The sequence below is a fragment of the Notechis scutatus genome, chromosome 1, assembly GCF_049901735.1.
Source record: "Notechis scutatus isolate UNSWTSFEM ecotype Mainland chromosome 1, rNotScu1.2, whole genome shotgun sequence".
Taxonomy (NCBI): domain Eukaryota; kingdom Metazoa; phylum Chordata; class Lepidosauria; order Squamata; family Elapidae; genus Notechis; species Notechis scutatus.
In genome coordinates, this window is record NC_142009.1 from 9,032,906 (window position 1) to 9,058,156 (window position 25,251).

General features: G+C 43.0%; 1 protein-coding gene across 1 annotated transcript in view; it reads right to left on the minus strand.

Moving 5' to 3' along the window:
- CA4 (carbonic anhydrase 4) overlaps nt 1-24,575 on the minus strand; it is a 43,475-nt gene extending 18,900 nt beyond the window's left edge. Inside the window, exon 1 of the mRNA XM_087956427.1 lies at nt 24,418-24,575. Within this exon, the coding sequence (XP_087812553.1) occupies nt 24,418-24,568 (151 nt within the window). The 5' untranslated portion in view covers nt 24,569-24,575. The remainder of the gene's footprint in view (nt 1-24,417) is intronic.
- Between the last annotated feature and the right edge of the window lie 676 nt (nt 24,576-25,251).

A 25,251-nucleotide genomic window follows, 5' to 3' on the forward strand; every position in this document is an offset into this window, starting at 1 on the left:
AAACAACAACTGAATGAAAAACTGCTGGTGACCTTCTACCGCTGCACCATAGAGAGCATTTTAACATACTGCACCTCTGTACGGTTTGCAAATTGCACAGTGGCAGATCGGAAACAAAATTGACCATTTCCTACTATATTTGATTGCCTATTTGTACCCTATGACTATATTAAGTGTTGTACCTGATGATTCTTGATGAATGTATCTTTTCTTTTTATGTATACTGAGACTACATGCACCAAGAGAAATTCCTTGTGTGTCTAATCACACTTGGCCAATAAAAAATTCATTCATTCATTCATTCATTCATTCATTCATTCATCATTAGGATAGTACTCCAGAGGGTTAATGTCATTGCCCAGAAAATCATTGGTTGCCCTCTCCCCTCTTTGGAAGACCTTCATAGCTCCCGCTGCCTTAAGAAAGTTCAAAACATCCTTAAAGATCCATCTCATCCTGGGCACCCTTTTTTTGAACTATTACCATCTGGCAGATGGTACAGGATAATAATAAAAACAAGGACAAATAGGCTGAAAAACAGCTTTTATCCCAGGGCAGTAACTACATTGATTTCTACTGTATAGGGCAACATTAATCCAATATCAAGCATTTTCAATTCAATGTACAGAAGGTGAAGGATGTGTGTTTGTGTTTATTTTCATAGTTATAATGTACACTGAAGATGGTATTTAATTTCATTGTACAAGGTGCAATGACAATAAAGTAAACTAAACTAAACAAGCAAAGTCAATCAGGAAGCCAGTTACACAACAACTGATTTCCTAACTTAACAAGTGCAGTGATTCACTTCACAACTGCGGCAAGAAAAGTCATAAAATGAGGCCAAACTCATTTAACAAATGTTTCACTTAGTAACAGAAATTTTGGGCTCAACTGTGGCCGTAAGTTGAGGTCTACCTGCACATCTCCCGAAAAAACACACCTTTCTTCTTCTTTGGCAGGAAACAGTTCATTAGTCTGTCCCAAAGGTGCTTTTTTTTCAAGAAGCCACTGGGCTTTCTTGTTATCCTTTGAAGATGTTTTGCTTCTCCTCCAAGAAGCTTTTTCAGCTCTGACTGGATGGTGGGGAATGGAAGGATTTGTACTCCTTGCAAACAGCGGGTCATTTGCATTCTTTTTAGTGAGTCGTTGAGGCCACTTGGAGGTTTGTGTGTGATATAGAAGAAGAAACGCATCAGGGCAAGATTTAGCATCTGCATTTAAAAGACAAAGGCCACCCTTTTGAGGACAGCAAAGTCCACATTTTGGACAGAGAGGACTGCTGGTTTGAAAGAGGGGTCAAAGAGGCCATCTATGTCCAAATTGAACAGCTCTCCCTCAATAGAGGGTGAGGGATATGACATCATCTAACTCCAATCTTCAACACAGTCCTATCAACAGTTCCAAGGAGGTTCCACATTTATTTGCACTACTCAGGTATTTGCCCTACTAAGGACACAGATAAACCTCCAAGTGGCCTCAATGACACGCTAAAAGGATGCAAATGACCAGCTGTCTGCAAGGAATATAAATCCTTCCATTCCCCACCATCCAAGTCAGAACTGAAGAAGCTTGTTGGAGGAGAAGTGAAACATCTTCAGAAAGTTCAGTTGCCTCTTGAAAAAAAGCACCTTTGGGACAACCATGTCCTGGAGGACTGAGAATCTCCACATTTGTCTGTGCATGCCTGTGTGCAAATTCAGTGAATTCTTGTCTTCCTTCTGTCTTGGAAAGCTTGCTGGAGATCATTAAAGCCAGCAGGCCAAACCTTTTTCCCCGTCAGCAGAAATTCTGAATCTCCATTCCCCTCCTGTAACCTTTTCCCTGCCGCGTCAGCATTCAGGCAGGTGGAAATCTAAGGTGAACGGAAGGAGTTTCTTTTCCAGAGCTTGTGACATTCGAAGAGGTTTTGAGGCTGGTGTCAACTTGTGCTGCGAGTTGCAAATTTCAGAGGATGGCTTGGAGGGGGGGAAAAATCATATTGACAAGGACAAATTTGTTTTTTTTCCTCCCCTGCTGTTAGTTCTTCAGTTGTAAAGTTTCCAGATCTGCTCAGCTCAGAAATGGATATTTTTCAAACATGTCCATTTGGATTAATGGAGCATCACATCAAGGGGTTTGGGCTGGGAAGAATACAGAATAACAGAGTTGGAAGGGACATTGAAGGTCTTCTAGTCCAACCCCTGCTCAAGCAGGATGCTCTATGTCCTTCCAGACAAATGGTTGTCCAATCTCTTCTTAAAAATGTCCAGTGTTGGAGCAGCCATAACTTCTGGAGGCAAGTTGTTCCACTGATTAATTGTTCTCACTTTCAGGAAATTTCTCCTTAGTTCTAAGTTGCTTCTCTCCTTGATTAGTTTCCATCCGTTGCTTCTTGTCCTGCTTTCAGGTACTTTGGAGAATAGCTTGACTCCCTTTTCTTTGGGGCAGCCCCTGAGATATTGGAACACTGCTATCATGTCACCCCTGGTCCTTCTTTTCATTAAACTAGACATACCCAATTCCTGCAACCATTCTTCTTGTTTTAGCTTCTAGGCCCCTTTTATCATCCTTGTTGCTTTTCTCTGCACTCTTTCCAGAATCTCAACATCGTCTTTTTCAGTGGTGGTTTTTATTTTATTTTTACTACTGGCTCTGTGGGCGTGGCTTGGTGGGTGTGGTGTGGCTTGGTGGGCGTGGCAAGGGAAGGATATTGCAAAATCTCCCTTCCCTCCCCACCCCACTAACCTGCTTTCCAGCTCCGTTCTCCTGTGCAGGGCAACCAAAGAAGAGCCAGCCGATCAGCTGGGACTTGGGAGGCAGAGAATAGATGGAGGTGGGGCCAGTCAGAGGTGGATTGGCCGGTTCTCCGAACTACTCAGAATTTCCACTGCCGGTTGTCCAGAATTGGTCAGAACCTGCTGAATCCCACCTTGGTTTTTGGAATGATGATGCTTTGCGATTCCACTCCCAGGATTCCCCAACCTGCATGCTTTAAGAGGGGTGGACTTCCACTCCCAGAATTCTCCAACCAGCGTGCTTCAAGATGGATAAACTTTCACTCCCAGAATTCCCCAACCTGCACGCTTTAAGATGGATGGACTTCCACTCCCAGAATTCCCCAACCAGCGTGCGTCAAGGTGGGTAGACTTCAACTCCCAGAATTCCCCAGGCAGTAACCCCACAGATCTGAATTCAATGCTTGATTGGGGAATTCTGGGAGTAGAAGTTCACCCATCGTAAAGCACGCTGGGTAAGGAATTCTGAGAGTTGAAATCCATCCATCTTAAAGTTGCAAAGTTGCAAAGTTTGCCATTTGTGCTGGAGACAGAAAAAAAATATGAAAGTTTGACTTTGGGATTTGCTGATTAGATAAGCCCATTGTTCTAGAAATGGCTAGGACACTAAGTACATAAAACTAGAAAGTTGAGACTGTACCATGCTATTTTTATTGCACGACGTTGAAAAAAGTTGGAAGTTAACTCTCTTTCCTTCTTTCCTCCCCCTTAACCCATACTTCTCTTTTCCCTTTTTTACCTTCCCAATTTCCCTACTATCTTTATTTTTAATTGCATTTTATATTATGAAATGTGATACAAATTGGAAGAAAGAGAATGCTATGTTTGAAGCATACGGGTTTAAAAGAAAAGGTTTAGAATTTAGAATATAATAGAGCTGGAAGGGACCTTGAAGGTCTTCTAGTCCAGCCCTCTGCTCTGGCAGGAAATCCTACACCATTTCAGACAAGTGGCTCTTCAATCTCTTCTTAAACACCTTCATTGATGAAGCACCCACAACAGGTAGCCCTCGACTTATGACCACAATTGAGCCCAAAAATTCTGTTGCTAAGTGAGACAGTTGCGAAGTGAGTTTTGCCCCATTTTATCACCTTTTGTTGCGGCAGTTGTTAAGTTAGTAACATGGTTGTTAAGTGAATCTGGCTTCCCCATTGACTTTGCTTGTCAGAAGGTCGCAAAAGAGGATCACATGACCCTGGGACTCTGCAACTGTCATAAGTATGGGTCAGTTGCCAAGCATCTGAATTTTGATCATGTAACTATGGGGATGCTGCAACAGTTGTAAATGTGGAAAATGGTCATAACATAGGTCACTTTTTTCAGATTCATTATTATTATTGGAAAGGAATGGAATGGAATGGAATGGAAGGGGAGGGGAGGGGAAGGGAAGGGAAGGGAAGGGAAGGGAAGAGAAGAGAAGAGAAGAGAAGAGAAGAGAAGAGAAGAGAAGAGAAGAGAAGAGAAGAGAAGAGAAGAGAAGAGAAGAGAAGAGAATATATGGAATGGAATGGAATGGAAGGGAAGGAAGGAAGGAAGAGAAGATATGGAATGGAATGGAATGGAATGGAATGGAAGGAAGAGAAGGAAGGGAAGGGAAGAGAAGAGAAGAGAAAGAAGAGAAGAGAAGAGAAGAGAAGAGAAGAGAAGAGAAGAGAAGAGAAGAGAAGAGAAGAGAAGAGAATATATGGAATGGAATGGAAGGGAAGGGAAGGGAAGAGAAGATATGGAATGGAAGAGAAGAGAAGAGAAGAGAAGAGAAGAGAAGAGAAGAGAAGAGAAGATATGGAATGGAATGGAATGGAAGGGAAGGGAAGGAAGAGAAGATATGGAATGGAATGGAATGGAAGGGAAGGGAAGGGGAGGGAGGGAGGGAAGGGAAGAGAAGAGAAGAGAAGAGGAGAGAGAGGAGAGGAGAGGAGAGGAGAGGAGAGGAGAGAGAGAGAAGATATGGAATGGAAGGGAGGGAAGGGAAGGGAAGAGAAGACAAGATATGGAATGGAATGGAATGGAATGGAATGGAATGGAAGGGAAGGGAAGAGAAGAGAAGAGAAGAGAAGAGAAGAGAAGAGAAGAGAAGAGAAGAGAAGAGAAGAGAAGAGAATATATGGAAGGGAAGGGAAGGGAAGGGAAGGGAAGGGAAGGGAAGAGAAGATATGGAATGGAATGGAATGGAAGAGAAGAGAAGAGAAGAGAAGAGAAGAGAAGAGAAGAGAAGAGAAGAGAAGAGAAGAGAAGAGAAGATATGGAATGGAATGGAAGGGAAGGGAAGGGAAGGGAAGGGAAGAGAAGATATGGAATGGAATGGAAGGGAGGGAGAAGGAGGGAGGAAGGAAGGAAGGAAGAGAAGAGAAGAGAGAAGAGAAGAGGAGAGGAGAGGAGAGGAGAGAAGATATGGAATGGAAGGGAGGGAAGGGAAGGAAGGAAGACAAGATATGGAATGGAATGGAATGGAATGGAAGGAAGAGAAGGGAAGAGAAGAGAAGAGAAGAGAAGAGAAGAGAGAGAAGAAGAGAAGAGAAGAGAAGAGAAGAGAAGAGAAGATATGGAATGGAATGGAATGGAATGGAATGGAAGAGAAGAGAAGAGAAGAGAAGAGAAGAGAAGAGAAGATATGGAATGGAATGGATTGGAATGGATTGGAATGGATTGGAATGGAATTGAAGGGAAGGGAAGGGAAGGGAAGAGAAGAGAAGAGAAGAGAAGAGAAGAGAAGAGAAGAGAAGAGAAGAGAAGAGAAGAGAAGAGAATGTTATTGGAGTTGGAAGGGACCTTGGAGTGCTTCTATCTAGTCCAACCTCCTGCTTAGGCAGGAAACTACTTCAATGTATAAGTTTTATCAATGTATAAATTCAAAGACAAAGAAAACAGGAAATTAAGGGAAAGAAAGAAAGAGGGGAATATAGGTACAGGGGGGGAGTATTGACTTCAGACTCTTTTTAGCACAGTACAAGATAACATTACAATCTCAATTTTTTTACTTTTACACATGAGTACATAGCTAGCCATTTCTATAACAACAAAGCTTTCTAATCGGCAAAACCAAAGTCAAAGTTTCTTTTTTCCCCCCATCCCAAGCACAAAATAAAAATAAAAAAACTACTTCAATATATTCTCTTTGAATAAAGCAATCAATTTAACCATTTCTGCTTTACCTTCCTTGCTGTGGAAATAATATATATTTTATCTGACTGCAGATTGCCATTGATATTAACGAAAATCTTTATAAACTATTGCCATTGATATTAACGAAATTCAGAACAAGTCACAAATTAAGCTACTTTTTACAGTGCCAATGTAAGTTTGGCCACTAAACGAATGGTAGATAAATTGATAGAATTCTTTATTGGCCAAGTGTGATTGGATACACAAGGAATTTGTCTTGGTGCAAACACTCTCAGTATACATAAAAGAAAAGATACATTCAACAAGAGTCAAGAATCATAAGGTACAACACTTAACAATAGTCATAGGGTACAATAAACAATCAAATCATACAGTCAATATAAATCATAAGGATACAAGCGACAAAGTTACAGTCCTACAATCACAAGTGGGAGGGGATGGGTGATAAGGAGTGATGAGAAGATTAAGAGTAATAGTAGTGCAGACTTTGGACAATGGACAGTGTTGAGGGAATTATTTGTTTAGTAGAGTTCAGGAAAAAAAACTGTCCTTGTTTCTAGTTGTCTGGTGTGCAGTGCTCTATAGCGGGGGTCGCCAACCTTTTGGACCTCAGGGACCACCAAACTCATAATTTTAAACTCCACAGACCAGACACTGCAGGAGAATCCCTCACCCTGTTTTCTTACCGATTGATCATTCTTTATTTGGGATCACAGGATACCATCTCCAGCTCTGTTCTGTGAGAGAGAGTGAGAGAGAGAGAGAGAGAGAGAGAGAGAGAGAGAGAGAGAGAGAGAGAGAGAGAGACTCTTTTGGCTTCATGCAAGGAAAGCAGCAGAAGTCTTTCTTTCTCTCCCCAAACTCCGCCAGAAATGAGTCTTTGTGAGACTTGTCACGCCAGCACAGCCTCTTGGAGCAGGTTGTCTTGCATGCTCCCAAAGACTCATTTCTGGTGGAGTTTGGGGGAGAGAAAGAAAGACTTTTGCTGCTTTCCTTGCGTGCAGCCAAAAGCAGAAGAAGAAAGAAGCGGAAAGAAGCAGCCCAGTGGCCAGGCCAGGCATGTGGGGCACGTGGGGCAAGTCCGCCCTTCCCCCCTCCCCTCACTACTTTGTGTTGTTCACAATGCAAACGATGCAAGCCTTATGTTCCCATGGGCCATGTGGGCAGCGCAGCCTTGTGTTCCTGCATAGCCTGGATTAATTGCTTTGGGGGTGACATTTCTCTGTGGACCACCAAAATTTTCTCGTGGACCACCAGTGGTCCCTGGCCCACTGGTTGGCAACCACTGCTCTATAGCATCGTTTTGAGGGTAGGAGTTGAAACAGTTTATGTCCAGGATGTGAGGGGGTTAATGTAAGTTAAGGGCTATCTGTAGTCCTCGAATTATGACCAAAAACTAATGCCAAGGTCACTGAGAGCAAGCACGGAGGGATGGATTCCCACTTGGAGACTCCGTTCGTTGAGTTGGACTATCTGTTCTTTGTTGTCGGACTGCAACAATGCAAGGAAACTTCCCTGGCTCCTCCATTCCCACCCCCAAGGGGTGTGTGTGTGTGTGTCCCTGTCAGTGCATTCATGTGAACATGGTAACAATGGAAGATCAAGTGGAATAATGAGACGTCTGGGCTGGCTTGGTGAGCGAACAGGATGAGGGATGCTTTCCCTCAGCCAGGCCAGACCGAGAGAAGTCTTTGGCCACAAGCCATCAGCTCAGATGGATTTTTTTTTTTTTAATCACCCCTAGGTCAGCCCCTAAAAAGGTCAGATGAAGAACAATGGATGGAAACTGAGAGCCTTGGTGGCACGGTGGTTAGAGTGCAGTACTGCAAGCTACTCCCACTGCAATTTGGCAGATCGAATCCCACCAGGTTCAAGGCTGACTCAGCCTTCCATCCTTCTGAGGTGGGTAAAATGAGAACACAAATTGCTGGGGGCAATATGCTGACTCTGTAAAACCGCTTTGAGAGGGCTGTAAAGTACTGTGAAGCAGTATATAAGTCTAAGTGCTATTGCTAATGGATGGAAACTGATCGAGAGATTCAACCTACTGTGTTTCCATGAAAATAAGACCCTGTCTTATAGTTCTTTTTTGCCACCAAAAAAAAGGCACCAGGTCTTATTTTGGGGGGATGTCATCCACTGACTAACACCTCACTTGTGTGCGTTGCTCCTGGCCTCCTTTTTACTGTCAGAGACCTTCAGGAACTTCTTCTGAGGCCGGCAAGGCCAGGAGTGGGATTCAAAAATTTAATTTATTTGTTTGTTTGTTTGTTTGTTTGTTTGTTTATTTGTTTATTTCTGTCAATTGCTTACAAGATAATAGGTATACGTAGAAACATAGTTATGAATACATGGACACACATAAGAAAAATAAAAGAAACAATAGGACAGGGACGGTAGGCACGTTGGTGCGCTTATGCACGCCCCCTACAGACCTCTTAGGAAAGGGGTGAGGTCAATAGTAGACAGTCTAAGGTTAAAGTTTTTGGGGTTTGGGGAAGAAACCACAGAGTCAGGTAGAGTATTCCAGACATTGATCACTCTGTTGCTGAAGTCGTATTTCCTGCAATCAAGTTTGGTGCGATTAACCTTGAGTTTGCCTCTATTGTTTTCTCTTGTGTTGTTATGGTTGAAGCTGAAGTATTCATTGATTGGTAGGACATTGCAATGTATGATTTTATATACTATACTTAGATCAGACCGAAGGCGGCGTAGTTGTAGGTTTTATAGGTCTAGAATTTCAAGTCTGGTGGCCTAAGGTATTCTGCAACGAGTAGAGGAGTGGAGAACTCTTCTTGTGAAATATTTCTGGACTTTCTCAACTGTGTCAATATCAGATACGTAATGTGGGTTCCAGACTGATGAGCTGTATTCTGCCCAGTTGCTGAGTGGGTGTGGCCTGTTGGAATTTCCAGAAGGGCTGTTTTTCACCTTTCCCAGAATCCGGAGGCTTCCCTCGGGCCTCTGGGAAGGCAAAAACAGCCTCCCCTGGGCTCCGGAGGACATCTGGAGGGCCTCCAGAAATAGGCCGGTTTCTGGACTTCCAGAACTTCTGGTTTGGTCCATTTTTTTACCCTCCCAGAGCCTCCGCGCGGATCCTGCACTTACCTGCATCCAAAACGGGCTGTGTGGAAACTCCTGGGAAGGAAGGAGCAGGGTGGGGATAGCTAGTCAGTCAGTTCAACTACCAGTTTGGCGAGCCAAATGTAAATTTACCATCTGGTTTGCCCCAAACTGGGCTGAATCGGCTGAATCCCACCCCTGCTTGAAGGTCTTCTAATCCAACCTCCTGCTCAGGCAGGAAATCCTATACCACTTCAGACAAATAGTTATCCAACATCTTTTTGAAAACTTCCAGTGTTGGAGCATTCACGACTTCTGGTGGCAAGTCGTTCCACTGGTTAATTGCTCTCACGGCAAATTTCTCCTTAGTTCTAGCTTGCTTCTTCCTTTCATAGTCTTCTACCCGTGGTTTCTTGTCCTGCCCTCAGGTGCTTTGGAGAAGTGGTTGACACCCCCTCTTCTCTGTGACAGCCCCTCGAGTACTGGAAGACCGCTATATCACATCACCCTTAGTCCTTCTCTTCGGTAGACTATACCTCTTCAACCTCTTCCATTTGCCAAGGTTGGCCAACTCTGCTTCACTGTATATATTTCAATTCTTGCATCCCTACACATTCCAGTTTTGCAGACTTCCCTCCCCCCCCAGTTTGATTACAATCTGGCCTTCGAGATAAGGACATTCTGAATGGCCATCAAATATTTATATATCGGCCATTTGGTGGCTTTCTGTGGAAATCATCACATGAGATCGGATTCCCCAAGAATATCCCAGGGACTCTAGGGAGTTCCCTCCCCCCCCCCCACCCCAGTTTCCTTCCTCCTATTAACCTTGAGGGAACCATGGCAAGCCACAAGCCTTGAATTGCAGCTAGAGTCCCTATCCTGCCCTCAACAAGCCATTTCCTAGAATAACCTTTCCTTCCTAGGTTCCTCCTGGAGAATACAATGCAGGGAGGGATGTTATTTAAATTAGGCACAAAGCCCACGTGCGATTCTATCAGGGATTTGGCATAAAGTTAGAGGAGGAAAAAGGTCATTTATAAAACTCTTTATTAAAAAAAATCAGTTTTTAAGTGCTTAATAATGTAAGTGGCACTGAAATGGACAGGTTGACGTTGGAAATTAAAGGAGAATCAGAATATTATTCCGTTTGGGACATATGGTTCAATTGGTTAGATAAGAGTTGCAAAGATTAGAAAACTACAGTGAAAGACGATCAAAGTACTAGAAACAATATGAGTATAAATGATAGTTAGAAATATATAGAAATTCTGGTTAGAACTATAGGAATAAGAAAGATAAATATGGTATTGTATAAAGAAATGTTAAATGGTTCAACATAGGAGCTATAATAGAATGCATAATGTACAATGTTGATACAACCAGTATATTGTGGTTGTAAAATTGAAGCTGTAATACAAAATGTATAATAAATCTTTATTTAAAAATAATAATAATGCAAGTTGCATTTACAATAGCATAATGCTACTCCAGAGAAAAAATGGCACACTACAGGAACCATTTGCTCAGGTGTCCCTGAGGACACAAATAAACCTCCAAGCGGCCTCAAGGACTTTCTAAAAAGGATGCAAATGACCAGCTGTCTGCAAGGAATATAAATCCTTCCATTCCTCGCCATCCAGTCAGAGCTGAAGAAGCTTCTTGGATGAGAAGTAAAATGTCTTCAAAGAAAAACAAGAAAGTCTAGTTGCCTCCTGAAAAAGCACCTTTGGGACTTCTTCAAGTTGCCAACTTTGAAAATCATTGGGCTAAGCTGTGTTCATATATGGCCTTCACACAGGACTTCTAACAAGCAAGGTCAAAGCTAGACTGGTTTAGCAATCATGGCAAAAAAACAAAAAATCATGAAATCAGGCTGTTTAACAACCACCTCACTTTGGTCACTGAAGTTCCAATCCCCAATATGGTTGTACGTCAAGGACTACCTGTATTGTTCCGTTCCAACACAGAGAGTCAAATTAATTCCTTGTTCCTTTACATTATCTTGTATTTGCTTGATTTCTAACCATTCAGCATAAGAGAGGTGGAAGGGACCTTGGAGGTCTTCTAATCCAACAACTTGCTCAAACAGGAAAACAGGCAGATGGCTGTCTAATCTCTTCTTAAAGAATTCCAGTGTTGGAGCATCCGCAACCTCTGGAGGCCAGCTGTTCCATTGGTTTATTGCTCTCACTGTCAGGAAATTTCTCCTGAGTTTTAGCTTGCTTCTCTCCTTGGTTAGTTTCCATCCATTGTTTCTTGTCCTGCCTTCAGGTGCTTTGGAGAATACCCTGTTTCCCCGAAAATACGACCTACCGTGTAAGTAAGTCCTAGCTTGATTTTTACACTTGCACCCAATATAAGCCCTACCCACCCCCTAAAATAAGCCCTAATTAAGATCCTGGCCACTCCAGGGTGCACGTGTAAAAATTAAGCTAGGATGGGGATGTGGGGGGTGGAGCTGTCCTACTATTTACCTTTGGACAGTTTTAGCCAGGACTCGCACACCCTGACACTTGCCTTGCCGGCCCATTTCTTCTGCAGCTGGCAAGGCTTTCCTGAAGGCCTCTGTAGCTGATGACAAAGCTCAGGATCGATCCAGAGCTCTGTTATCGGCTGCAGAGGCCTTCAGGAAAGCCTTGCCGGCTGCAGAAGAAGTTCCTGAAGGCCTCTGACAGAAAAAAGGAGGCTGAGGGTGACACACACAAATGAGGTTAGTCAGTGGATGACATCCCCCCAAAATAAGACCTGGTGCCTTTTTTGGTGGAAAAAAATATATAAGACAGGGTCTTATTTTGGGGAAAACATGGTAATTTGACTCCCTCTTTTTTGTGGCAGCCCCTGAGATATTGGAAGACTCCTATCATGTCCCGCCCTGGTCCTTCTTTTCATTAAACTAGAAGACATGCCCAATTCCTGCAACCGTTCTTCATATGTTTTAGCCTCCAGGCTCTTAAATTCAGCTGCAAACCCCTGCTTGCTGCTTAAAAAATGCCCCACGTGCATTTGGAGGGGGGGAGAGAAGCTGCGTGCTGGATGTGGGATGTACTTTGCACGCTCCCAAAGACTCATTTCTGGTGGAGTTTGAGGGAGAGAAAGAAAGACTTTTGCTGCTTTCCTTGCGTGCAGCCAAAAGCAGAAGAAGAATGTAGTTTGGGATGTACTTTGTACTCCACAATGGGGTGTCTTTAAGAACCAAAAGACGCCTCGGGAAAGGTGGAGAGCGCCTGGCTCTGTTTACAGCAACCTGCTAAGGCGATCAATCTTGTTCTGTATGTTTACTGACCCCCTCCTTGCAGCGTCCCAGCACAGCTGGGCTGGAGTTGGCTGCCCCATTGCAAGGTCACATTACAAAATGAGCTTCGCTTGGTTTTTGGCAGCCAACTCCGCGAACGTGAACCTCTGCAAGCGGGATTTCACACGCGTGCAAATCCGGTGAAACGTGGTCCTGTACAGATAGCCTTCGACCCCAATTGAACCCCAAAATTCTCTTGCAGAATGAGACCGTCGTTAAGTGAGCTTTGCCCCCATTTTACAACCTTCCTGGCTACGGTTGTCAAGGGAATCGCCGCAGGGATTAAGTTAGTCACATGGGGGTTAAGCAAAGCTGGCTCACCCATTGACTTTAACATTAACAAAACATTAACCAAATGCACAGGCAGGGGTGGGCTCCCCAAATGTTAGCAATGGGTTCTCTGCCCCGATAATGGGTGGGCGTGGCCATGGTGGGCATGGCCTAGTCAGCCTCCTGCACCACGGTGTGGGGGGTGTTTTTGCCCTTCCCGGGCTCCGGAGGTTTTTATCAAGCCTCCGGGAGGACGAAAATGGACTCCCTGGGGTCCGGGCTCTTTGGAAGCCGGAAACGAGCCCATTTCCGCCCTTGTTGAACTTCCGGGAGGTCCATTTTTCACCATCCCTGAGCCTCCACACGCGCCCTGCACTTACTTGCGTCTAAAACGGGCTGCGTGGGGGCTCCAGGGAGGGGAGGGGAGGGACGGGCGAGGTCAGCCACGAGTGGGATTTGGAGATTCTCCAAACTGCACAGAATCTTAGCTGGAGGCTCTCCCGGACCCCTGCAAACCCGCAGAGGCCCACCCCTGTGTATATGTGGTACCTTGCTCAATAGTAGTGACTGGGAAGGGGATCGCGGAGTCCTAGTGGACAATCCCTTGAATAGGAGCCAGCCGTGTGCTGCAGCTGAGAAAAAAGCCAACGCAGTTCTAGGCTGCATTAACAGAGGGACAGAATCAAGATCACAGGAAGTGTTAATACCGCTTTATAAGGCCTTGGTAAAGCCACACTTGGAATGCTGCATCCAGTTTTGGTCACCACATCGTAAAAAAGATGTTGAGCCTCTAGAAAGACTGCAGAGAAGAGCAACAAAGAGGATTAGGGGATTAGAGGCTAAAACATACAAAGAACGGTTGCTGGAACTGGGTATGTCTAGTCCGATGAAAAGAAGGACTAGGGGTGATATGATAGCAGTCTTCCAATATCTCAGGGGCTGCCCCAAAGAAGAGGGAGTCAAGCTATTCTCCAAAGCACCTGAAGGCAGGACAAGAAGCAACGGGTGGAAACTAATCAAGGAGAGAAGCAACCTGGAACTAAGGAGAAATTTATTAAAGAATGGAATATTGGAATATTAAATAATAATGGAATATTAAATAATGGAATATTAAATAATGGAATAGCTAGCCTCCAGAAGTTGTGGGTGCTCCATCACTGATGGTTTTCAAGAAAAGATTGGACACTCATTTCTTCAGAATAGTACAGGGTCCAATGGTTAATTGTTCGCGCTGTCAGGAAATTTCTCCTTAGTTCTAGATTGCTTTTCTCCTCCATCCATTACTTCTTGTCCTGCCTTTGGGACTTTGGAGAATAGCTTGACCCCCTCTTCTTTGTGGCAACCCCTCAAATATTTGAACACTATTATCATATCACCGCTAATCCTTTATTCATGAATCTTTATTCATGCAACTACATAGCCAAAAAGGCATTAAGAGTTGTTAACCTAATCCTACGTAGCTTTTTCTCTGGTAATATCACACTACTAACCAGAGCATACAAAACATTTGCTAGACCAATACTCGAATACAGTTCATCAGTCTGGAACCCACATTACATATCTGATATTAGCACAATTGAGAAAGTCCAGAAATATTTCACAAGAAGAGTTCTCCACTCCTCTACTCGTTGTAGAATACCTTATGCCACCAGACTTGAAATTCTAGAACTAGAAAACCTTGAATTACGCCTGTCTTCGGTCTGATTTAAGCATGGTATATAAAATCATACATTGCAATGTCCTACCTGTCAATGAATACTTCAGCTTCAACCATAACAACACAAGAGCATACAATAGATACAAACTCAATGTTAACCGCACCAAACTTGATTGCAGGAAATATGACTTCAGCAATAGAGTGGTCAATGTCTGGAATACTCTACCCGACTCTGTAGTTTCTTCCCCAAACCCCAAAAACTTTAACCTTAGACTGTCTACTATTGACCTCACCCTTTCCTAAGAGGTCTGTAGGGGGCGTGCATAAGCGCACCAACGTGCCTACCGTCCCTGTCCTATTGTTTCTCTTATTCTTCTTTTATTTTTCTTATATGTACCCATTTCATGTATTCACAACTATGTATACACTTATACTTATTATCTTGTAAACAATTGGCAAATCAAATAAATAAATAAAAATAAAATAAAATAAATAAATAAATGAAACTACACATGCCCATTTCCTGCAGCCATTCCTCATAGATTTTAGCTTCCAGTCCTCTAATCATCTTTGTTGCTCTTCTCTGCACTCTTTCTAGAGTGAAGGTCTTCAAACTTGGCAAGTTTAAGACTCATGGGCTTCAACTCCCAGAATTCCTGAGCTAATATGACCGGAGGAGGAATTCTGGGAGTTGAAGTCCATAAGTCTTAAAGCTGTCAAGTTTGAAGTCCCCTGTTCTAGAGTCTCAATATCTTCTTTATGTCATGGTGACCCAGCTCAGCCCCTTTGCTGGAAGCATCTAATTCATGGAAAGATTCAAACCAGAGTTCAAGGTCATGCTTGATACAACATAGGGGAAAGGTTGATGGGAGGGGCAACCCCTCACTCACACATTAACTCAAACTACTACGTGCAGCATGTAAACACCATGAGAAGAGTGGGCGACCTTTGCACCCACAACCTGGTTAGATAATTTTTAATCCTCAAGTATTCTTTCCTCCATCTTAGGCTGACTCAGTCCCATCTGCACCTGAAGGCCACCAAACTTTCTGCACTTCTAGTCAAGATAGGCTAGGAACAGTAGGAATTGTAGCTTAACATCCTTGGCAAAGAGTGGATAACAGAGAAATAGAGTTGGGAGGGACCTTGGAGGTTGTCTAGTCCAACCCCCTGCTTAGGCAGGAAACCCTACACCACTTCAGACAAACAGTTATCCAATCTCTTCTTTAAAACTTCCAGTGTTGGAGCATTTACAACTTCTGGAGGCAAGTTGTTCCACTGATCCATTGTTATCACTGTCAGGAAATTCCTCCTTAGTTCTAGGTTGCTTCTCTCCTTGATTAGTTTCCATCCATTGCTTCTTTTTCTTGGATTGAGAAGAAGTTTGATCTCTCTCTCTCTCTCTCTCTCTCTCTCTCTTTCTCTCTCATAACTAGATAGACACTGAGGTCAGAGCTCAGTTACAGGATCAAAACGCTTTCCGGAGGAATCATGGATCGCTCATTTCCCCCTCAACCTACTTCACCAGGGTTATTGGGAAGGAAAAAGTAGTGGAGGTTGGGTTCATAGGTTTCATGATTTATCCCTGGGAATTTGGGGTCTTCCAACAGTTATTGGGAGTTGGGTAGCATATTTTTTAATTATTATTATGGTTGATAACACAGTCGGCCAGGTGTTTAGTCTGGATCTGGCATTTTCACCCACCTAAGCGGGTTCCTCCCTGAGATAAGCAAAATGTTGTTCGATGTGTTAAAGATATTGTCGCAGGTTGTAAGCTGTTCTAAGTAGTGCTGCCTTTTGCAGTTGCAAAAGGCGATTTTGGTGGTGATTTTGTCAATGCCGATGGCGTTCAAGTGGTGCTCCGGTTCAGTGGCGGGATTCAAATCTTTTTACTACCGGTTCTGTGGGCGTGACTTCGTGGGCGTGGCAGGGGAAGGATACTGTAAAATCTCCCGTCAGAGGAGGGATTTGCCGGTTCTCCGAACTACTCAAATTTTCCGCTACCGGTTCTCCAGAACTGGTCAGAACCTGCTGAATTCACCACCTTTGCTCCGGTTGTTTTGGGATTGCGCTTAAGGCATTTATCAGTATGTAATCTGTAATCAGTATTTAAAGTATGCAATCAGAATAGTGGGAAATTCTCTTGTCTAAGCAGGGGGTTGAACTAGAAGACCTCCAAGGTCCCTTCCAACTCTGTTATTCTAATTCTAAAGTGATCTTAACTTGTCAAGGTTACCTTCCAGGGTTATGGAGATGAGGAACCAGGTTGCTAAAGAATTGTGGTGGTGGTGGGGGGGAGAATTTAGATGCAAAACTCCCAAATATAAAATGAAGGGCAGTTCTGGGATATAATTCCTGAGTCATGACAGACACCCAGGCAAAGGGACAAGAACACTCATGTGCTTTGAATAAAAGCTAAGTGGCTCGGATGAGTTCCAGGCCAAAATTTTCTTCTGTATTTTTAGCCGCTGTTCCAACTCAGTTTGATAAACGGAAATAGACTTTCAAGACTTCCTGAGAGACAAGAGATATTCAATGCAATTCCCAAGAGGGATAGGGCTGGTGTTGCCCTAATTTAAGATCAAGATAGCCAATTGTGTATGCAGATGTTTTGTATTTTGTTGGATTATGGTCCCTTGAGCAGAGCGTGGTTCTTTTTTGGTCTCCCACATTTTGTAACCATGTTAATCCTAGTTCCTGAGATTTATGCTTTGCTAAGAGCAATTTTCTCTCTTTTAAACCAATATTCAATTATTCACAATCAATTAATGATATACTTATAAACCATAAACTCTCTTAAGCCCTGGTTTATTCGTATGTATTACTCTTTTATCTTTTTTCCCCTCCCTTTTCATTTGTTTAGGTGCTTTCTTTAACATGTCTAGTAAAAATATTTTTAAAAGAAAAAGAAACTACGAAAGGTCATTCTCGACTTACGACACAATGGAGCCCAAAATTTCGGTTGCTAAGCGAGACAGCTTTGAGGTGAATTTTGCTTCCTCTTACGTCCTTTCGGTTGCTAAGCAAGACAGCTGTGAGGTGATTTTTGCCTCCTTTTACGCCCTTTCAGTCACTAAGTGAGACAGCTGTGAGATGATTTTTGCCTCCTTTTACGCCCTTTCAGTTGCTAAGCAAGACAGTTAAGTAAATTTGCCTCCTTTTACACCCTTTCGGTTGCTAAGCGAGACAGTTAAGTGAATTTTGCCTCCTTTTACGCCCTTTTGGTTGCTAAGCGAGACAGCTGTGATGTGATTTTTGCCTCCTTTTACGCCCTTTCGGTCGCTAAGTGAGACAGCTGTGAGGTGATTTTTGCCTCCTTTTACGCCCTTTTCGTTGCTAAGCAAGACAGCTGTGAGGTGAATTTGGATTCCTTTTATGCCCTTTTGGTTGCTAAGCGAGACAGCTGTGAAGTGTATCACGGCAGTTGTGAAGTTAGTCACAGGGTTGTTAAGCGAATCTGACTTCCCCATTGAACTTTGCTTGTCGCAAAAAGAAGGTCGCAAAAGGGGATCACGGGACACTACGACCGTCATAAATACAAGTCAGTTGCCAAGAGTCTGAATTTTGATCACGTTGCCGTGGGGATGCTACAATGGTTGTAAGTGTGAAAAACGGTCATAAGTCACTTCTTTTCAGTGCTGTTGTAACTTTGAACAGTCACTAAATGAATGATTAAATAGGTTGAGGACTTTCTGTATCGCTTCCCAAGCGGGTTTTTCAGATTGGCTCTAGAAGGATGGAGGAAGAAAGACATCAAGTAATATTTTATTTCTTCACCACCTCACAAAGAACGTCAGCTCCAAAACATCAGCAAGAGAAATGTCAGAGTGTTTGGCAGTGTGACAACCTTTATGAGACAACCAAGGAGCAACACACAGCACACACTGTTAGACGTTAACAGTGGTTTAATATACAACAGGTATATACAGACAATATACTCGTGGTAGCAAAATACCTTTACAAGCAGGCTTTCTTCTTCCTATCACACGGAGAGCTTCTGCACTGAATACTGGCTACAAGGAAAGAGAACCATACCCTCTAATGGCTGCCTTTATATATACACTTCTTAAAGGGAACTTTACCCTCCAGCCTTAAAGAGAAATACCCATACTCTATTTATTTATTTATTTATTTATTTATTTATTTATTTATTTATTTATTTATTTATTTGATTTGCCAATTGTTTACAAGATAATAAGTATAAGTGTATACATAGTTGTGAATACATGAAATGGGTACATATAAGAAAAATAAAAGAAGAATAAGAGAAACAATAGGACAGGAATCACTCTTGTTATATCAGCCAGACTTTCATCAGCTTCACAGCATTGTGCAGCTACTCACTGCTGGTCAGTTTCTGAATCTTAATACCTTAAGAAGAATTAGAAATGGTTTTGCAGGGGCAGAGTAGAAAAAAATGAAGCTTCTTTCTCAGGAGAGAGAAAACGTTGGACAAATGAAAGGGGAGATTTTATTGCCATTCACCAGAAGAACTGAAATAGCTGGAGCTTTGGAGTGGATTAAAAAGAAAAGTGTGGTCCTTTATTAAGACGTGGAATTTGCAACAGTTAACAGCCCCCCCCCCTTTTTTTAAAAAAAAGATAAATCCATAGAAGGAAAAGCTGTTAATAATGTCAGTGAGGGAATCACGGCTGGATACTCCATACTTAGCCTTGAGATTTTTAAGTTGTGTGGACTTCAACTCCCAGAATTCCCCGGCAAGCATGGTTTAAGTTGTGTGGACCTCAACTCCCAGAATTCCTCAGCAAGCAGGTTTAAATTATGTGGACTTCAAGTCCCAGAATTGCCCAGCAAGTATATTTAAGTTATGTAGACTTCAACTCCCAGAATTTCCCAGCAAGCATGGTTTAAGTTGTGTGAACCTCATTTCCCAGAATTGCCCAGAAAGCATGTTTAAGTTATGTCAACTCGACTTCAACTCAGAATTCCCCAACCGCCACATTTTAAGATGTGTGGACTTCAATTCCCAGAATTCCCCAGTCAGCATGATTTAAAGTGCATATATTTCAACTCCCAGAATTCCCCAGAACTAAGGAGAAATTTCTTGACAGTTAGAACAATTAATCAGTGGAACAATTTGCCTCCAGATAATGGATAACCATTTGTCTGAAGTGGTGTAGGGTTTCCTGCCTAGGCAGGGGGTTGGACTAGAAGACCTCCAAGGTTCCTTCCAACTATTCTATTCTATTCTATTCTATTCTATTCTATTCTATTCTATTCTATTCTAACATGTGTGCACTTACTGGCTGGGGAATTCTGGGAGCTAAACACCACATCTTAAAGTTGCCAAGGTTAAGAAACACTGTTTTAAGCCTGTCAGGAGTATCCATGAAAACAAAATCCTACACTAAGGATAGCTTTGGTCTATGCTATTTTTATTTAACGTTGTTTGCTTTTTGCCATTATTTAAAATATTTTTAATTTGAATGTTGTCTTGTCTTTCTCCAAAACGGAAACTTTCTGATCTCCATGTTTATGAACCTGTCCTTAAGTTGTTAACTGTTTTTTAATAATCTTTCCTTTTTTATCTTCACTAGTTAATGTTTGTTTAGATCTCTGAATCTGAATGACAAGGTTCATTTACAATGTTTTTACAGCCCTTAGAAAGCTTATAAGCCAGGAGGAAAAGTTGATAAGGTGTTTTTCTCTCTCTCTCTCTCTTCTGTTAGTTTGAAAAGCCTGGTAGGACTCCAGAAATGAATCTTTCACATTCACTGGAAACTAGTCCTCACCATTAAACTTAACATCATTGACAAATTGCTGTTTACCTGACAAATATCAACAAGGGACTCAGAGGCAACGGCGTACAATATGACGTCTTATCATTCCTTAATTTTGGTTTGCTAAGTTTAAACTGTCTTAGGGGCAATGTCAAATATTTTATACAGTTCTAGGACTTTTAATGCATCGTGCATAGTTCAAGTCCTAATGGCCATATTGTCGTTTTGCATTTTTATGCTGAATTGGAAATGTTTTTATTGTCAATTTCCTGGGCTTTCTTGAGCTAACTTTGAACAAAATAAAATAAAAAGCAAACAAGAATGCAAATAAATTAGGCACATGGATAAAGTGATACTATATTGGTTGGCTACCTTTACATAGAATCATAGAATAACAGAGTTGGAAGGGATCTTGGGGGTCATCTAGTCCAACCCCCTGCTCGAGTAGGAGGCCCAAAATAATATAAGATATGACATGGTATTGCTATATGATATATTGTATTAAACCCTAAGAAAGAAACATTTCTATTCATATTAAGGCAGAAGTTAACTCAATTCTCCTCTTTTTACTCTCAACCTCCCCCCAGTTCTGTGCCCAGATTTTTGCATCCTCCTTTCTAATTTAAACATATTCCCAGATATTTATAATATACTTTTGTGTTTTTGCCAAGTTACTATTGACAAGATTAATTATTTATTCAAGAATTACTTTTCTCAATCCAAGGAATACAAGCCAAGCCTTTCTTCTAACTATCTAAACAATACTGGCATATCAAGATAAGCTTTTTTTTTTATTAAAAAAATCGAAACACGCTTCTCAGGAATTTAGGCTGCAATCTTCAAACATAAGCACACCAGTACATTTCACACCGTGAAACTTCCTTGTGAGTAAACATGGATAAAAGTGGCCAGGTTAAGTTAAGACGAGGCACCCTGGATAATGGACAGTCTATGGAAGTCTTATGAAATAACTTGCAGTCACAAAACAGTCACAAATGAGGGGAATCTGAAGACTACAAAATATATTTCTGAATCAATACAGTTGGACCTGATGTTAAACTGGATAACTTCATCTCAAATTTGGCCAGCCGGTTGGGAACATTTTCTGGCAGCTCAGTCCAAATTTCACTCAGAGTCCCTGGGAGGGTGGGACGAAAAGTTGGCTATTTTATTTATAAATGAAAGGACTTTGGAGGTCTTCTAGTCCAGCCCACTTTACCACTAAAGACAAAAGATTGTCCAATCTTAAAAACTTCCAGTGTTGGAGCACCCACAATTTCTGGAGGCGAGTCGTTCCACTGATAAATTGGTCTCACTGTCAGGAAATTTCTCCTTAATTCTAGGTTTGCTGTCTCCTTGGTTTAGGTTCCTGCCTTCCTTCCTGCCTTCAGGTGTTTTAAACCAGGGGTCGCCAACCTTTTGGACCTCAGGGACCATCAAAGTCATAATTTTAAATCCCAAGGTGCAGAGGCCGTGGGAAAATCCCAAAAAACCTCTGCAGGAAATTCCCACCCCATTTTCCTACCGATCAATCATTCTTTATTTGGGATCGCAGGATACTGTCTACAGCTCCTTTCTGGGGGTGGGTGGGTGGGGGAGACTTTTGGCTTCAAGGAAAGCAGCAGAAGCAGCAGAAGTCTTTCTTTCTCTTCCCCCAAACTCTGCCAGAAATGAGTCTTTGCGAGACTTGTCACGCTGGCGCAGCCTCTTGGAGCAGAATACCTTGCAGGGTCCCAAAGACTCATTTCTGGCGGAGTTTGGGGGAGAGAAAGAAAGACTTCTGCTGCTTTCCTTATGTGCAGCCAAAAGCAGAAGAAAGAAGTGGCCAGGCGAGGCATGTAGGGCGCTTGGGGCAAGTTCCCCCCCTCCACCCTTTCCTCCCTTCCCTCACTACCTCATGTTGTTCACAATGCAAGGAACGGCAAGCCTTGTGTTCCCATGGGCCATGTGGGTGGCGCAGCCTTGGGTTCTCACGCAGCCTGGATTGGCGGTGACATTTATCTGAGGACCCCCAAAATTTTCTCTCAGACCATCAGTGATGCCCGGTCCACTGGTTGGCAACCAATGTTTTGGAGAATAGATTGACCCTTTCTTCTCTGTTGCAACCCTTCAAATATTGGAAGGTTGCTGTAACATCACCCCCAAGTCCTTCTTTTCATTAAACTAGACATACCCAATTCCTGCAATTATTCTTTAGATGTTTTAGCCACCAATTGGGGGGAAACTTCCGTGCGTTGCATAGGAAGCCAATTAAAAAGACTTTGCTGATTTTTATGCAAATCTCTCCAGCTCTGCTCAAACCCACCAATCTGGTCTGATTTATCGATCATATCCCGATTTCATAATGCAAATCTCAGGGGGAGGAAATGGACAGTCGGACAATCAGTGCATATCCACCCTTTATCTGCAGAATTCATTGCTGAGCACATGGGGGGGGAACCCCAGCTCTGATTTAATTTCGAGCAACCCCAAAAAATGTTGTTGGGTTTTTGGTCAGATGAAATTATTTTTTCCCCATCTAGCTCATCTGTATCTATTCTAGAGAAGAGTTTCCTCTCCCACGTCCTCCCATTAACCTGATTTTTGGGGATGTCCCAAAGGTGTTTTTTTTTTCAAGGGGCAACTGGACTTTCTTGTTTTTCTTTGAAGACGTTTCGCTTCTCATCTGAGAAGCTTCCTCAGCTCTGACTGGATGGTGGGGAATGGGAGGATTTATATTCCTTGCAGGTTTATATTCCTTGCAATAGCAACCAGCCCTCGGCAAGGAATATAAATCCTTCCATTCCCCACCATCCAGTCGGAGCTGAGGAAGCTTCTCAGATGAGAAGCGAAACGTCTTCAAAAGTAAAAACCAGAAAGTCCAGTTGCCTCTTGAAAAAAAAAAAAAGCACCTTTGGGACATCCACGACCTAGAGGACTGAGAATCTCCATGGACATTTGCTTTTTGGGATGTTTTTCAGCTTGTCCCTGGACTTGGCACTTTTTTGCATGTGAAAAAAAGAAGTGTGTCTCACCCCATATTTCTTGCTAAAACCATTGTTTAGGTTTTTAATTGATGTTTATATCAATCAGTATATCAATAGTGCCATCATGCCACTAAGGGTGATGTGATTAGCAGAATTCCAGTATCTGAGGGGCTGCCCCAAAGAAGAGGGGGACAACTTATTTTCCAAAGCACCAGAAGGCAAGACAAAAAACAACGGATGGAAACTAATCAATGAGAGAAGCAACCTGGAATTAAGTTGAAACTTCCAAACAGTGAGGACAATTAACTGCTTGCCTCCAGAAATCGTTGGGTGCTCCATCACTGGAGGCTTCCAAGAAGAGACTGGACAGCCACTTGTCTGAAATGGTATAGGAACTCCTGCTTCAGCAGGGGGTTGGACTAGAAGACCTCCATGGTCCCTTTCAGCTCTATTCTGATTCATAGATTGATTATTTAAAAAAAATAATCCAGAAATTTTTGGGGAAGTACTTGGAAAGAAATATCAAGGGAAACTTTTAGCAAAATCTTAGTCTCTCCCTTTACCTTCTTTCTTTCTCTCTCTCTCCCTCACTTATCTCTCTCATTCCTCTCTCTCTTTTACTCTCTCTTTTCTCTCTCTCTCTTTTCTTTCTCTTTCTCTCTCTCTCTTTTCTCTCTCTCTTTCTCTTTCTCTCTCTCTCTTCTCTCTCTCTTTCTTTCTTTCTCTTTTCTCTCCTCTCTTTTCTCTCTCTTTCTCTCTCTTTTCTTTCTCTATTTTTCTCTTTCTCTCTCTCTTTCTCTCTCTCTCCTTCTCTCTTTCTCTCTTTTCTCTCTCTCTTTCTCTTTCTCTCTCTTTCTCTCTCCTTCTCTTTCTCTCTTTTTCTCTCTTTCTCTCTCTCTCTCGCTTTCTCTCTCTTCTTCTCTCTCTTTCTTTTTCTCTCTTTCTCTCTCTTTCCCTTTCTCTCTTTCTCTCTCTTTCTCTCTCTCTTTCTCTCTCTCTCTCTCTCTTTCTTTCCTTCCTTCCTTCCTTCCTTCCTTCCTTCCTTCCTTCCTTCCTTCCTTCCTTCCTTCCTTCCAGGGAGAATCTGCTGCAAGGCGCATTGTCCCAGCATTGCACGGTTACAGCTACTGCGGAGAACCGAGGTGACGGATTTATTACAGCGGTAGCTGGACAGGACTCAAACTGGAAAAGCTCGCAGGACTTCTTGGCAACGCCGAGTCGAGGATCCCACCGAGGCAAACGTCCCCCAGGACGCAAACCGCCCGCCGGAGAGAAACCCACGGCATCCCAAACCAGCGCAGTCCCGATCTGTATAACCCCCTTGAAAATAAACACTGCCCCTTCCCCACGTCCCGAGTGAGCCACGCCGCGGGCTTAGTCACCAAGCTTTCCGCCGACTTTCAGGGCCCTTCCGAAAAGCAGAATTGCAAAAGGGGTGGCTGGGTGGGAAATATTCTTTGCAAAAAGAAAGGAACGCAGCATCTTGGGGTGGGGGTGGGGGGGACAAACCCGCAGGAAGACTCACCTTCCGAGGCTGCGGCTGCAAAGGCGGAGCAGCCCAGGAGGAAAACCAAGCCAGGAAGACCGCGCATGGCTTCTCCGTCGGATGGGCTGCCAAGACCCCGCGTGGATCCCTCGCAAGTGCTAACCTGGGTTTTATACCGGAGGGGAGGCATTCCTTCATCACCCCCCACCCCACCCCACCCTCCGCCCCACTCCCGGCCCTGAAGCTCCTCCCCTTTTTAATTTCCTCCTGCTATCAAGGGAGATAAGCATCTGCTTCTGCTGCTCCCCTTTCAAAATCTCTTGCATTTCCTCCACACCCCCTCAATGAGAGGCTGTCAAAAGAGAGCCGGAGGCTCCCAGCGGCTCTCAAGCCCATGCATTCGCTTATGCATTCAGCCCAAAAAAAAAAAAAAAAACTTGGACTCCTTCGGGCGATCTCACCTGCAGCGCCCTGGACCGGGAAGGAAAACGGTCCTTCTTGGCTCCGGGCCGCCTTTTCTGTTAGTTTGGACCCGCTGGTGTTCGGTTTTTTTTTAAATACGTCCCGCAAGTGTGTATGAAAATATATTTAAATCGAGGAAGACACATACCCTCCATAAGGGTGAAAAGGAATTTTTAATATGTGTGTGTGTGCGCGCATAATATTATATACCGGTATATCATATAATATATTGCAAACTATCCTAAAAATACGAGCTCCAGATGTAGCTATAAAAGAAGAGACAGACCTCACGATGTCCGGAACTTAAATATATATTATCCCCTTAGCTTTCGTTAGCCTCTGCAAGCATCGTCATCAACGTAACATTGATCAATGATGCATAAAGGCGAATATCTCTTCCATGGTAGTTTT